Here is a 16,238-nt window from a genome sequence, read left to right as displayed (position 1 = left end):
CATGTCGAGGAAGAAGTAGATGGAAAGCCTTGGTTCCATGACATCAAGGAGTACTTATCAAAAGGAGAATACCCAGAGCATGCAAATCACATTTAGAAATGCACACTCCGAAGATTGTCAAATCACTTCTTCCACAGCGGAGGAAACTTGTACACAACAACTTCGGATTTGGGTTTACAAAGGTGTGTCGACGCAAAGGAAGCTTCTAAGCTACTTGAATATGTGCATGCTGGGACCTGTGGTCTGCACATGAACGGTTTCGTCTTGGATAAGAAGATACTTAGAGCCGCTTACTTCTGGATGACCATGGAGACGGATTGTATTCAGTATGTTCGCAAATGCTTTTAGTCTCAAGTGCATGCCGACATGATAAAAATGCCGCCAAATGAGCTCAATTCAACAAGCTTACCTTGTCATTCGCCGCCTGGGTAATGGATGTTATCGGTCCAATTGAGCCCACTGCTTCGAACGGACACTGCTTTATTTTGGTAGACATTGATTACTTTGCAAAATGGGTAGAAGCTGCATCTTACAAAGCTGTAAGCAAGAAAGTCATCGCAGACTTTGTCAAGGATTGTATTGTCTGCCGATTCGGGGTTCCTAAGTCCATTATTACCGACAATACCGCCAACCTCAACAGTGTCTGATGAAAGCTATATGTGAAACTTTCAAAATCAAGCACAAGAATTCCACCGCCTATAGACCTCAGATAAATGGAGCCGTGGAAGCCGCCAACAAAAATATTAAGAAGATACTAAGGAAAATGGTAGAAAATCACAAGCAGTGGCATACGAAGTTACCCTTTGCTCTGTTAGGGTACCGCACCACAGTTCGCACGTCAATCGGGGCAACCCCCTACATGTTGCTTTATGGTACTGAGGCTGTCATCCCAGCCGAGGTAGAGATTCCTTCTTTAAGAGTCATACAGGAAGCTGAACTCAGCGATGCAGAATGGATAAGAAGTCGCTATGAAAAATCGGCCCTTATCGATGGAAAGAGAATGAACATAGTGTGTCATGGCCAACTTTATCAGAACAAAATGTCCAGAGCTTTCAATGAAAGGGTCAAACCGAGATAGTTCGCACCAGGGCAGCTAGTATTGAAGAAAATCTTCCCACACCAAGATGAAGCCAAAGGGAAGTTCTCTCCCAACTGGCAAGGTCCGTACATGGTTCTTAGGGTCCTGACATGAGGACTCATACTTGCAGAAATGGATGGAGAAATCTGGCCAAAACCAATCAGTTCAGACGCAGTCAAGAGATACTATGCCTAGATTATTTCATATTTCTTTTCTGATGTAATTGAACTACGCTTGATCTGATTCCCATTTAAGAGGGGATACGTAGGAAGCCTTATGGGTTCAGTCATATCATAACAAAATTTTCATTTCCCCCAAAATCAGAAACTGGGGAAATTTTTTGAGGAGGGTCCTCAAAATTTCGGAGCAAGTCCAGCCAGCGCCATCACATGCCAGGAAATCAGTAATCAGTAAAGAACTGGGGCAGAATTTTTAGAAGGATTCTCAAAATTCTGAAGAAGATTCAGCAGGGTCCGCCATCCGCAAACATTTAAAAATCATCTATCAAACTGGGGCAGAATTTTGAGGAGGACCCTCAAAATTCCAACATAAGAGAGCTGCAATGCCTTTGAAATGTATCACATTTGCTGGTTCATCAAAAATTACTTGATATATCAATACACTTCCAAAACGTTTCTATTTTATCAATGAATGCATAGTTTCTAAAAATTCTATTTTTCATAACGGTTAGTTGCTACCTAGGGGAACTCGAAGGGGGCTTCCAGAGCAGAGCAGAGCAAGGCTGGCAGACGAAGCAGGAACCAACCTTCCCTCATAAAACTTATGATTTTTCTTTAACGCAGGCACAATTTGACGTAACGGCAGCATTCGTACACAGAGCGAATTCACCATCCATCCGGCCATCAAGCACCGATATGTCTCCAGCTAAGACATACCCTACCCTTATCTACTATTCGCTCTTTACATGTGTCTAATCCCTGACTCTATTCTTGCATGAGTCTAATCCCGGACTCCATATTTGCATAAGGCTAACCCCTGCCTCCCTTTTGCATGAGTCTAATCTCCGACTCCACGTTTGCATGAGTCTAATCCTTGACTCCATACTTGCATGAGTCTAAGCCCCGACTCCTTATTTGCATGAGGCCAATCCCTGCCTCCATATTCAGATTAGTCTAGTCCTTGACTCTATATTTACACAAGGCTAATCCTTGCCTTCCCATTTACATAAGGCTAATCCTTTCGTCCCCACTTGCACGGGACTAAACACTATCCCTCTTTGCACAGATATTGCTCTATTTCTACTACTATCTACTTGCTTTTCAATCGGGCTAAGCTCTGCCCTCCATTTCACAAGACTAAACCTTGTCTTGTTACATCATATTATTGCATATCATGGGCTGGAATATCTCCAATCTATCTAAAGGCTCCATAGTCTAAAGGCACCATCCTCATAGCCGGAAGACATTATGCCATGGCCTGAAGATCTCTCAAATTTGCATATCATTATTCAAAGGCGTCATGGTTTGGAGGCACAATTTTCATGGCCCGAGAACACCATTTCATGGCCTACGAATCTTTCACTAAACAATTCATGGCCCAGGACGTCATGGTCCAAGGACGTCATCTTTAACCGTCCGAAGACAACCTTTATGGTCCAAAGGGAATTTGCATCATGTTTAAATTTTCGCAAATATGTCTGTAGTATTTTTTATCTGCAGGTAACCAGTAAGAAGCCGCTATCCTAGCCGGAGAAATCTCGCTCCAGTTCCCTCCAACCGTCCCGAGCCTTAACCGTTCACCGTAGCCGTTTCCGCATCTCGTGTCCGTTCTTGCCATAATTTCATCGGCATACTCCGCAGGTGAATCCAGAACTACACATGGCTTGATTCCTGTAAAACCAGGGATATGTAGGCAACTCGAAAACCGGAGTTTGGCCTCCGTCTTTCAAAACATCCTATCCGGTCAAAATTGGCCATTATTTCTTTACCTGAAAACTCTTTCATCCTTCCCGGGTATAGAGGGGCTGCTGTTGATACTCAATTTTTCCCTATATATTTTTAAATATGCATAAATACCTTCAAAATAGCATATATAAGCATGCACAAGGTTTTTATAATTTTCCCATGATTTTAAGGGTTTAAATTGATTTATTTTATCCCTTTTTATTCATAAAATCCCCAATAATTATTTCCCAAATTATTGTTATGATGATTCATTTGTTTGATTTCCATACTTATACCAAAATGTGGTTAATATATTTTTTTATGCATTTTTATAATTGCATTTGGTATTTTTAAGCTAAATTGCATGTAATTGCAATGTCAGCCCATTTAGTGTATAATTACATTTTTTGCGCATAAAATGGGTCCCTATATTTTTGAATTGACAATTATATAATTTAAATCATTTTTGCACATTAAATTATTCTCCAAAAATTACTTATTATTTATTAAAAATTAAAATAGGGAAAATTAGCTATTTTAATTATAGCCAGATTTGGCTTTCAATTTTAGCCAAATTAAACCCAATACCCCAGCCCAATTTCAGATTAAAATACCTGACCCAAGCCCGAATTACACCTACCCGACCCAAGAGCCATCAGATCCTGGCCGTTGATCTAAAAGATCAACGACCCTCTAACCCTAATCGCTTTTCCACACCCGCCGCCTTCAGATTCTCTTGTCTCTTCTCTTCTCTCAACCTATCCTTAACCCCTCTTCCAATGCCTCCCTCTCCGGTCATCTCCGGCGACCACCTTTCAACCCCAAGCCTCTAATGGTTCCTCTGTCGCCTTGCTCATCATACCCGAGGCCTTCAAGGGCCCTGGGCCATGCCGACTTGTATCTAGGGTTCCTGTTTTGGTTGTTCATGGCTTCTCCGATGTAATTTTGAGCAGAATCATGCTACATTTGTTACGATCTTTGAAGTTATAGCAGGTTCTTCCGTTTCTATTTTGGGTTTCCTTTGAAACCCTAACTTTCGTTTGTATCTCTTAGATCTGTGCTCTTTTTAACGATTTAAGTGTGTTGCTTTCTATGTTTTATACTATTCTCAAACTTCTTTTGAAAGAATCATCAACTTTAAGCCATTTTTACTTTCTTTAAAGTTAGGGTTTCTCAGAGTTTCTTCTACACTCGTTTAAACTGATTTTCCTTTATGTTTAAACCTCTTTCCTTGCATATCTTGACTGATTCTATGTTCTTAACGCTTTTTAACTCGCCTGTGTTAAAAGCCCTAATTTTTAGATTTTCTTTGTTTTGGTTCTGTGTATTAGCATGACTACTAAATTCTTGTTAAGTTTTGTGGTTAGCATGCTTCGAATGGGTTTATTGAGTCCTTAGCCTACTTATATCACCTATATGTGATTGTATTCATCTTGATTGTTCATCTCTTGCCTCTTTCTATCGATATTGCTGACCTTGCTTGTTTGCTACGCCTGTTTGATCTTCTCTATTTATATGTTGATGTATAGAATCATGACCCCCTCTTGATTGATTCTGATTTCCTTAATTGATGGTTTGATTGAAAGATTTTCTTTTGAAACCCTAAAATTCTACCTCGTCTGTTTAAATTGACTGATTCTCCTACCTTATTTGATGTGGTACTTTATGTTTACGGAATTATTTCTTTAATTGGAGTTTTTTTGAACTTAGTCCTAATTGACTGCCCCATGCTTACTGAACTTTGATTCTTTCCTTATCAGTCGTACACTGATTTCTTCCCTTATTTACCACTTGTTCTTACCGTTTGAGTTAATTTTCTTAACTTAAGGGGAGTACTTGCCTTGATTTACTGAACTAATTAATTCTGAGTTCCTTAATTACCATGCTGCTATGATTCTCACGTTATTTACTGCATGTTTTCAAACTATAAGCATTCTAGTCTTTCATTAACACACAGACACGAATACTTGGGTTCAAAACTCTCTCTCATACTAAAAAAATCTCTGCTCTCTCTCTCTTGTGCTATTTGCTACTGTCTAAGTTAGCCGGCTGCAAGCCAAGGCTAACCATTGTGCTCTCTTGTTCTTTTCATTCTGCTTAATCTCCTGTTCACTGGTATGTCCTAGTTTCAATTCAAAGTTCCAACAACAACATGATTCTCTGGTTGTTTCAGTTCTTCTTGTTTCTAGTTTGCTTCTATTTGTGGTTCTGTTGTGAAACTTGTAGTTAAGAATACATTATCAGTATGTTATTATGTCTTCCCCTTTCTCTAGACTAGCATATTCCCCTTTATGTGTGTTTTTGAGCATGTCTTACCAATTGTCTCTTACTTGTTGTGTACTTACCATCCTATATCCCATGAATCCCCAAATCCCTATCACCCCTCTATGTGGTTGTGTTCTTTATGTCAGGTTTTGTGACTATGCCAGTGTCAGCTGTTTCTAAGCATGTCTAAACCAGTCCTAGACCTTTGCTGGGTTATGTGTTTGTAGCCAGATGTTCTATGTATCCCAAACCCCTTGACCCTTGTGTGTGACTACTGAATTTACTTGGTTCTGTGAACTAGCTGTGTATGAACCTATCCTAAGGTGTTTGGACTTAGTCAATAAGTTTTGCCCCCTCTAGTATGTGTACTGCCTTGGGATCCTTTTGAGAAGCCTCTGAACTCTAGCATACTGAGGCTGGTCTTTCCACACTGCACTTGTTCAATTCTTGGTTGCTAAGTCTAGGTGTAAGAACTGCCCGGGATCCTTGAGATCCTTAGGGAACTTTGATGCACCTAGACTCTGTTTTTGCCTATGGAATTGAGGCATATGAGGCCATTGGAGGCTTTGGGAAACCCGGGCCTAATGGAAGGCTCCCTGTAAAATAGCTTCTTGATTTTATGTTTCTGCTTATGTAATTCATTCATTGGCATGTAATAATTTGTAAACAGATATTGGGGTATTTAGTAAATGGGGTGGGTAGATGCATACTTTATGGGGTAATACGGGTAGAAATCCTGCTCTTAGGACCTTACTTTTGTAGTCTGTTTGCTCTACTAAATAGAAAGCATGCTCATAGAACTTTACTCTTTTGAATCTGATTGCTTTGCCATATAGAAATCATGCCCATACGACTTTAATTTTAAGTTTGTTTACTCATCAAGTAGAAACCATGTCTATAAGGTTTTACATTATGTCATGTTTAGAAACCATGCATATAGGTTCCAAACAATCATGTCTTAAAATCAGTTTAATAATAGACACCATGCCTATAGGACTTAATTCAGATATAGTTATAACGAGTATTTCGGTACATTGCCACACCTGCAAATCGATTAAAATCAGTAATATGCCTAGATATCATGCCTATAGGGAACTCTACTCGCAATTTTGTCTGTTAATCTAATTTAGTCTAATTAGTCTCCTTGATCACGCCTCGTTCATTTCTGAATTGGTTTTATTAAGTATTAAGTATTTCCTGAGACAAGTTCTTTTAAACTACCTCAATCTCATTAGATATCATACCTATAGGTATTAAAGAAGCCTATTTCAAAATCTGTTTGTTTCTGTATTAAATAAACGTCAGTACTTCGTGTGTAAGCAAGCCTTTAGGGTGTTTCCAAAATTGCATTCTCTGAAACTATCTCTATCGCTTAACGTTTCTGACCCTAACATGCTTTTAAAAGAGTCCCTAGGCAACTGCTAGAGTATAATTTCTGAGTCTAAAAAAGGTTTGCTTGTTTATGCATATTCATTTAGATATCCTTCTTTAGGACATTGTCTAATAAAAGACCTTAACTGCGCTTGAGTCGTGCTGCTTATGTGCTTATTTGAGGAGGAAACTCTGAGCCTCTTAATTGCTCCCATATGTGTGAAATTCCTAAGTGCTTTTGACTATCGCCTTAGAGTTTTTGCCTTTTAAAAACCTTAGGGGTACGTCCAGAACCACCTATAGGTAGAGGTCATAACTCCCTCCAGGACCATTAAGGAGGTATGGGTAGCAGCACGCAATAGGAATCATTGACCAAACACTCGCTTTGCATGACCAATAAGGGGATGAGAAGGGTAGACATGAGATATGATGACTACACGCTAATGTCACCTGTAGCCCCTCATTGAGGAGTGTTTACGGACATTCCGTGGGGTGATCCTATAAGATAACCAACCTAGGACCCCTCCTTGCCAAAACCTTTGTTTTACAACTTGTTCAAACCTTTATCTTGCTACTTGAGTTATCCAACGTGTTTTACTTGCAACTTATTTGATTCAACTGTTTATATAGACTAATTTGTGAATATAAGTTCGGCCGGGACCCATAGTTATGGACCAAGAGGGGTGCCTAACACCTTCCCCTCGAGGTTACTTCGAGCCCTTACCCTAATCTCTGGTAATGCAAACCAACCCAAGAGTTAATTACTCTAGGTGCCCTAACGCACCATAATCCGTTAGGTGGCGACTCTTTAAATACCCAATTCCCAAAAGGAAATGAGTTATTACACCCCGTGAATGTCGAAACCCGGACCTCTTCACCGTCAAAAAAGGGAGGGAAAAGGGGGCGCGACAGTCAATTTATCTATTGATCTCAATCTCGACATGGTATCAGAGCACAGCTTGATTCTCACATCAACACTTGTTTCTCCTCATCAAGTTTCATCATTTAATTCCAGCTTTTCAATTTTACAAAATCAAAATATGCACTTCACAGTTCATTGCTAGGGTTTAAACTTTTTTGATTCTTCTCTCCATATTTAGAGCTTACTACAACTAATTTTCTAAGATTTGTCTTCAATCGATGGACGGAGACAAGGAAAATTAGGATGCGACCAATAATTTGGACTCGACCAATCCGCTGTACATGCACTCGTCGGAGAGTGCCGGAACAACTTTGGTACCTATTACATTTGATGGAACTGGGTACAGATCTTGGAGAAGAGGAGTTCTCAGAGCACTATCCGTAGAAAACAAGGCTGGATTCATAACCAAAAAATGTAAGAAACCTAATCCTGATGATGCCACTTATGATCAGTGGGCTCGATGCGATGATATGGTAACACCGTGGATTCTAAAATCACTTTCAAAGGACTTAGCTGATAGTCTACAATATGTCAGTGATGCTAAGGAATTATGGCAAGAGCTGGAAGATATATACGATTAAACTAATGGAGTAACATTGTATCAATTACAGAAGGAAATTAACGACCTTAGCCAGGGAGCTTTGGATATCACAGGCTATTACACAAACATGAAAAGGCTTTGGGAGGAATTGAATACACTGAATGCACACGCACAATGCAATTGTCAGTGTACCTGTGGTGCAAAGGCCAATATGCACAAGGCTGAGCAAGACCGGAGGCTAATTCAGTTCCTGATGCGCTTAAATGAAGTCTACACAGTGGTGAGAGGCAACATAGTCATGATGAATCCATTGCCCAACATAGCAAAAACCTTTTCCATTCTTATTCAAGAAGAAAAGCAGAGAGAAGTTAGGCTAAACAACAAACTGGTTATGGAGTCCACTTCATTGAATGTAAATGGGCCTGAGAATAACAAATTCAGGACAAACTACAATCCAAAAGGAAATAATAATAACTCGTACAATTCAAACAAGTAAGGGTATCCAACTACCAAGTCTCGATTATTCTGTGACTATTGCAAAAAGCCAGGACACACTAGAGACAATTGTTACAGGATACATGGGTTCCCACATGATTTCATGTTCACTAAGGGGAGAAATACAGCATCTATTGCAAAAGTTCACACAGAATGTGAAGAAGCTGATGGTTGATCTCACAATCAGGAATTTCAGTGCTTGACAAAGGATCAATACAATCAGCTACTCAGTCTATTGGAGAAATTTCCAGTGAGGACCACATGGGAAGGCTCACACAACATAGCATGTGGAGTTTCCAACTTTGCAGGTATTCTAGCTTGTTCTACTTATAAAGAGATTGCTGAAAGTACAATATGTAAATGCTTTAAATCACTTGCTGACTTGTGGATATTAGATAGTGGAGCTTCAAATCATATGACCTATGGAAAATATTTCCTGAAAAATATTAGAACCTTATCTTATCCCTTTCTAGTTACACTAACTAATGGATATAGGGTGAAAGTGACAGAAATTGGAGATGCATTTCTTGGTCCAATGTTAACTCTAATCAGAGTGTTGTATATACCTAGTTTCAAATACAATCTCATCTCTATTCATTCTCTAACAGACTATCTTGATTTCATAGTTAATTTTAGCAAATATCTTTGCATGATGCGGGCCCCTTCAATGAAGAAGCCTTTGGAGATTGGTAAAGCAAGGAGTGATTTGTACTTCTTATGCTCAAAATGTCATAGTAGTCCATCTTCTATCCTTTCTACTTTTTACTCCCATTCTTGTTTTCCTTCATCAGTTGATGTTGTAAATAGAGGAGAGAGTCACAGTCTGCCTTTACACTCATTATAAATTGTAAATAGGTCACCACATTCACTCAACAATGTAAATAACCTTCAGTCAAGAAACAAAACTAACTCTCCCTTTGGTATATATTCTTTTCTGTCATCTATTGCATCTCATGGGAACAATGTTGAACATCTTTGGCATAGTAGACTAGGTCATGTACCTTTTGTGAAAATGAAAAGAATATCTACCATACCAGTTAACTTCTATCCCAAACAACGTTTTCTCTATTCTATCTGCCTCATGGCAAGGCAGCCAAGATTGCCATTTCCCCAGAAAACCTTATCTACCACCAAATTTTTTGAATTACTACACATTAATTTATGGGGTCCTTATCACATAGCTACACATGACAACTAAAAATATTTCCTTACCATGGTTGATAATTTTAGCAGACCAACCTGGACATATCTCTTGAGCAGCAAAACCAACACCCTTCACACCATTAAAGCTCTCATTTCTATGATTGAAAACCAGTTCAATTCTTTTGTTAAAGTTGTTAGAACTGATAATGGGGTGGAATTGGTAAATAGTGAATCCATGTTGTTCTTTCAAGACAAAGGCATAATTCACCAGAATACCTGCCCATACACACCACAACAAAATGGTGTGGTGGAAAGAAAGCACAACTATCTTCTACAAATTGCAAGGGCCCCGCTCCATCAATCCAAATTACCAATAAAATATTGGGATGGGGGGGGGGGGGGGGGTAGGGGTGTATCCTTACTGCCACATACTTGATAAACAGACTACCCTCTACTGTCCTTTTATGATAAATGCCATTTTGAACTTCTCTACAACAGAAAACCAATTTACTCACTTTGGCTGCTTATGTTACACTACTACTTAAGACACACAAAGATAAATTTGAACCAGGGGCTACTCCCCATATTTTGTAGGGTATCCCTTTGGGTAAAAGGATATACAATCTTGGATCTAGCCACAAGGAGGGTACATGTATCTAGAGATGTTCTATTCCATGAAGATGTGTTCCCTTTTGCTATTTCACCTGAACACTCTTCATTTGCTTCTGTCTTGCATATGATAAATTCTAATTCTTCATGTCCAAACACCGTTGTGAATGATCCTGCTAATCATTGTGTTGTTGACATAGATACATCAACTTCTGCCACTAGTAGTCGTATATCTGAGAATATGCAGTCCTCGGTCACAAATACATCACCAAACTATCCAAGTCCTGTAAGCCTACATAACTATGACTCACAATAGAATCCAGATTCAGACAACAGAACACACATTCATAGTCCTATAATTAGAGATCATTCAGAAACACAGGCATCATCCCTTGAGAAAATACATTATATAAGGCCTGACAATAACCAACCTAATCTTATACAATATAGAGGATCATGCAGAACACTCACCACTCCCTCTCACCTTAAAGACTATGTATGCACTCTACCAAACCTACAACCACTCAAATAATGATGTAAACCCTGAACATCAATCAGTTCATTCCACATCCACATCACTCATTGCCCTTTTTACCAACAGTCATCCTTCAATGTTTTAAGCCATGATAGTCAGCAACTGGTAAAGAGTATTTCACATGAGTGTGAACCAAACTCTTATGATGAGGCAGCTATAAATACTGCCTGGAAGGAAACAATCACACAAGAGTTTGAAACTTTATATACTAATCATACTTGGGATTTAGTTAATTTGCATGTAGGAAAGAGAGATATAGGGTACAAGTGGGTGTACAAAATCAAACACAAAGCAAATGGAAGTATGGAAAGATACAAGTCAAGGCTTGTGGTAAAAGGATACACTCAGGAAGCTGGGGTTGATTACACATAAACTTTTTCTCCAGTAGTGAAGATGACTACTGTTCAGACGTTAATCAACATTGCAGTAAAGAAAGGATGGGATGTCTATCAATTGGATGTGAACAATGCTTTCCTCCATGGTTATCTATATGAGGAAGTGTATATTGATGTCCCACAAGGTCTGATGATGGAGGATAAATCACTTGTACACAGACTAAGGAAGTTCTTATATGGACTCAAACAAGCCAGTAGGCAATGATATGACAAACTAACAGAATCTTTGCATTCTAGGGGGTTCATGCACTCATCAAATGACTATTCTTTGTTATACAAGAAACAAGGTGATCAATATGTTTTTATGGCATTATATGTTGATGATGTGATTCTTACTGGGACTGACTTTGAAGAAATCATAGCACTGAAGGCATTTTTGCACAATCAGTTTAAAATAAAAGACTTAGGGAAGTTGCACAACTTCTTCGGATTTGAGATGCTTTATAAAAATGATGGGGTATTGATTTTTCAGAGAAAATTCACCACTGATTCATTGAAAGAATATGACTACTTGGGGTATTCTCATGTTTCCTCTCAACTTGACTCATCAACCAAACTCAAAGCTGAAGAAGGTGCTTTGTTTGCTGATCCATCATATTACAGGAAGCTGATTGGGAAGCTTAACTTCCTGACAAACACAAGATTAGATATTGCCTACAATGTGCAACACTTAAGTCCGTTCATGCAAATACCAAGAGAACCTCATCTCAAGGCTGCTATACATGTCCTTTGATACCTGAAGGCTGATCCTACCTTAGGGATTTTTCTATATAATGATCCTTCCTATGAAGTCACAACCTATTGTGATTCAGATTGGGCTGCATGCCCTGATTCAAGGAGATCTGTGAGTGGATACCTTGTACTCCTAAGAACCAGTCCAATCAGTTGGAAATCAAAGAAGCAAACCACTGTCTCATTGTCCTCTGCAGAAGCAGAATACAGGTCTTTGAGGAAGGTGGTTGGTGAGTTAGTGTGGGTCAAGCGCTTATTGGAAGAACTAACAGTCTTATGTGATGCCCCCATCCCAGTCTTCTATGATAGTCAAGCTGCAGTGCACATAGCTAAGAATCCTGTGTTCCATGAAAGAACAAAACATATAGAAGTAGATTGTCACTTTGAAAGAGACAAGCTGCAAGATGATTTGATTATACTCCTTCATATTTCCACTAATAACTAGCTGGCAGACATCTTGACAAAAGCAGTTACAAGGGTCAAGCATTATGATCGTCTTGGCAAGTTGTCTGTGACTTTATCACCTCCAACTTGATGGGGGTATTGAGATTAATTGAGTGTTATCAATTATAGTGGTATATTTATTTATGTCATGTAGTTGATTAGTTAGTTGTTAGACTTAGGAAGTTATTAGTTGAGTTAGTTACAGGGGTATTTTTATAATTAGCATTTTTACTCTTTTCTTTTTACGTGTACAAAACTTAACTCTACTGAATAGAAGGTGAAGATGTTTTTCCCCAATTTCATTTTGTCCAGAAGCTGCTCTCATGAGAGCTCAAGCTCAACCTCTTCAATTAAGGTCAATTCATCTGTTTGATCTCAATATTTTACTAATTTGTTCTTACTAATATACTCTGTGTTTTAGTTGAATCTATATACATATTTCTAAAAATTCCTTTAGTAAACAAAACCCAAATTAATTGGCTTAAAAATAACAAAAAATAACAGAATCATATATAGATAGATATATAAAACTTCTACTAATCAAGACACAACAAAACTTGTAAATTAGTGCACCTGTGTGTTGTGTTTCTTTTCATATTTTTTTCATTTAAAAAGTACTTATATACATTCTTGTTCCTCCCTTTCCTTTTTATAGGTTTTCTGAAATTATATCAATTTATTTTCTTTCGGCTTTTTCAGTTTGCATGTCTAAACTTAATTTGCTTATTTATGGTTTTTTGATATTAAATTTCATTGGTAATAAACAGGGGAATTAATATTACTATAACAAAAAAAATGGTACTTACAATATAAAGAGCCTCTAGAGTTCTTGACTACCTTCTAGGACGGGTGTCTCAAACTACTAGATCTCTAGACAGACAACAAAAACTAGTTACATAATTTCTGAATCATAACCTGATATCTACGACTACATGCTCTATTTGAATAATTCAACATGCCTTTTGTTTATATAATTTCCCATAGATTGGGAGTGTTGTATTACTTCAAAAATATTACAACACAAGGGTAAAGATTACCCTTTCAAAAAAGGTAGCAAGGTGATAATAAAATCAGATTCACCTGCCACAAACAAAAAATTCTAGCTTACAAAAAAATTGGCCTTGTCATACTTAATTCTAATGCTTGGAATTTGGCTTTTGTCAAAGTAAAATGGGACTTTGGCTGCTTTAGGAAGCTGCTGCCCAGAAAAGAAGAAAGCTTCACTTTGAGCTTTTGATGCAATTTTTTCCAAGCTGTCCGCTAGTTGGTTAGTTTCTCTATAATAATGGAGAATGTCTATATTAGATGGGCGCCTTAATTGTGATATTTTTTCCCTGATCGTAGCCATTTTGTAGTTCCTCTCTGTCTCTCCCATTAGCAAATCGACGAGCATTAACGAGTCCAACTCTAGAGTAAAATCTGTATAGCCCTTCTCAATACACCAGGTAATGACAAAATGTGGTACATATGCCTCCGTTATATTATGGTTGCTGCATCTATAAGGGACCGAGAACGCCATAATAATTTCACCATTGTCTTTTCTTAAAACACCTCCCAATCTAGCACTCCCATCTATCTTGTTGAAGCTTCCATCCTTGTTAAGCTTGAGTCTTCCCGACGATGGTTTTGCCCATTGCACTACCATGAGACTTTGTTTGGGGTGTAACCTTACAACTGTGTCGCATAGCCTGTTCCAAGGCATTTGAAGGTCACACTTTGGATATGCTTTGTGGAGAGCAGCTTTCACATTCTAGATGATTTGTTGCTGTAGTTTATAGAAGTAGAATTTTTTCTGTTCTCCATACTTGTAGGCACAATATTCTTTTCACAGTACCCAACATATAATAATAGGGGTAATATTTTATACCTGTTTATGTAAAGCATTTACAGAACTAGTACTGCACCAATTATTTAAGATATTTCTAATAGGGTGGGGGAGATAGCTAATGCTAAGTTGAGAGCCAAATAGTTTCCAAGCATAACTGGCTGCATGTCTTTCTACAAAAATATGGTGCATATTTTTATAGTTAGGATACAAAAGTTACACCTAGAAACAATTTGTCTCCCAAACCTAGAAATAACTTCATCGAAGGGGAGTTTTCCTTTCTAGAGCCTCCAAACCAGAAACGACATGTTAAAAGAAACACTAAGATTTCATAACTTACCCATGAGGTGTTGTTTAGGTTTAAAGTTTCTTACCAAATGCCAAGCTGTCTTGTTGGAATGTTTGCCATTCTCCGTAAGATCCCAATAGATTTTATCTTTTTTATCTTGGCTTCCAATGTCAATGTTAAGGATATGATTGATCAGATGTTCAGGAAGAACAACATTCAGCTTATTAACATCCCGTCTGCCTTCAGTGATGAATTCATTGACCAAAGTTTTATGACTCTTTCTAGTGTTATTAACTAGACCCGCAAGGTGACCTTTTAAGGTGCAATTATCCCACCAAAAGCTACTAGAACCGAAATTAATATGCCAAATCATATATTTTTCAGCCGTGTTTCTTATTTAAGGACATGTCTCATGGCATGAGAGTTACTAACAACCCATTGTTTAGATACCAAGTGAGATCCTATACAATATTTGCTCCTAACATATGTTGTCCAAAGAGATGATGTAGACCTAATCCTCCACCATCTCTTTATAGCCAACATATCACTGATATCTTCCAACCTACGCACACCAACTCCACCCTCATCATTAGGCACAGAAAGATTTTTCAAGGAGCTCCAGTGATGCCTCTTGTGGTCACTTGAAGTACCCCAAAAGAAATTAGCAAAATATTTTTCAATTAATTTAAAAATAGTTTTGGTGAGGGGGGAGGGGGAGGTAGCAGATAAAGTGTAAATAGGCAGCGGTTGAAGGACACTTTTAATCAACACAGACTTACCACCATAAGACAAGAGTTTGCCCTGCCAACCATTGAGCCTTTTCACAATTTTACTAACTAAAGTGTCAAAATATTTAGCCTTTTTCCTACACACGTAAAGTGGGCAGCCAAGGTAAGTGAGGAAAGTTTTTATCCATAAAGCCAGAACACTTCCTAATTCTATTAATCCTGTTAGCAACAGTCTTAGGTGCAGTGAAGAAAAAACTCTTGTCTCTATTAACCAGTTGACCAGAGTTTTCCTCATAGTTACTAATTTGCTTCAGAACAAGTTTAATAGATTTAGAGTTACCGCTACAGAAAAATAACAATATCATCTGCATAAGCAAGTGATTAACTTTGGGACATTATCATGCATAGAGAAGGAATAAAGTCAGAGTGATTGTACAAGTTATTAAGGGATCTGGAGAGAACTTCAGTCGCTATAATAAACAAGGAGGGAGAGAGGGGATCACCTTGTTTAAGGCCTTGAGATGAGGAGGAAAATCATGCCTAGACCCATTAATAATGATCGAATACCACACATTTGAAATCAAGTTATGAACCATGTATGTCCAATGATTAGAGAACCCAAATTTTCTTAACACAGAGAGTACAAAGGGACAAGACATTCTATCATTGGCTTTGGCCATATCTAGCTTAATGACAACATTCCCATCCTTGTTCTTATTAGAAATTTTGTGAATAATTTCTTGAACTAATAACACATTTTCATTAAATAAGCCTATCCTTCACAAAACCACTTTAATTAGGAGAAACTAATTTATGCAATAAAAGGTTAAGCCTTAAAGAAAGAATTTTTGAAATGATTTTGTTAGAGAAGTTAGACAAACTAATTGGTCTAAAATCGGAAAAACTAGAAGGAGAGTCAATTTTGGGAATCAAAACTAAGTATGAGAGAAGAATTTACTCAG

General features: G+C 38.1%; 1 protein-coding gene across 1 annotated transcript; it reads left to right on the top strand.

Annotated features, from left to right (window-relative positions):
- Positions 1-11,256: 11,256 nt before the first annotated feature.
- On the top strand, positions 11,257-12,435 carry LOC109217761 (uncharacterized mitochondrial protein AtMg00810-like). The gene is made up of 3 exons (XM_019382031.1): positions 11,257-11,409; positions 11,539-11,919; positions 12,001-12,435. The coding sequence occupies exons 1-3, from the start codon at positions 11,257-11,259 to the stop codon at positions 12,433-12,435; spliced, it is 969 nt and encodes a 322-aa protein (XP_019237576.1).
- Positions 12,436-16,238: the final 3,803 nt, after the last annotated feature.

The sequence above is a fragment of the Nicotiana attenuata genome, unplaced genomic scaffold, assembly GCF_001879085.1.
Source record: "Nicotiana attenuata strain UT unplaced genomic scaffold, NIATTr2, whole genome shotgun sequence".
In the NCBI taxonomy this organism is placed as follows: domain Eukaryota; kingdom Viridiplantae; phylum Streptophyta; class Magnoliopsida; order Solanales; family Solanaceae; genus Nicotiana; species Nicotiana attenuata.
This window is presented reverse-complemented; position numbering and strand designations above follow the sequence as displayed.

Coding starts and splice junctions, on each gene's coding strand:
- LOC109217761 (XM_019382031.1), top strand. CDS start 11,257: ATGACTACTGTTCAGACGTTAATCAACATTGCAGTAAAGAAAGGATGG. Junction 11,410..11,538: donor TGATGGAGGATAAATCACTT/GTACACAGACTA, acceptor TTGTTATACAAG/AAACAAGGTGATCAATATGT. Junction 11,920..12,000: donor GATTAGATATTGCCTACAAT/GTGCAACACTTA, acceptor TGATACCTGAAG/GCTGATCCTACCTTAGGGAT.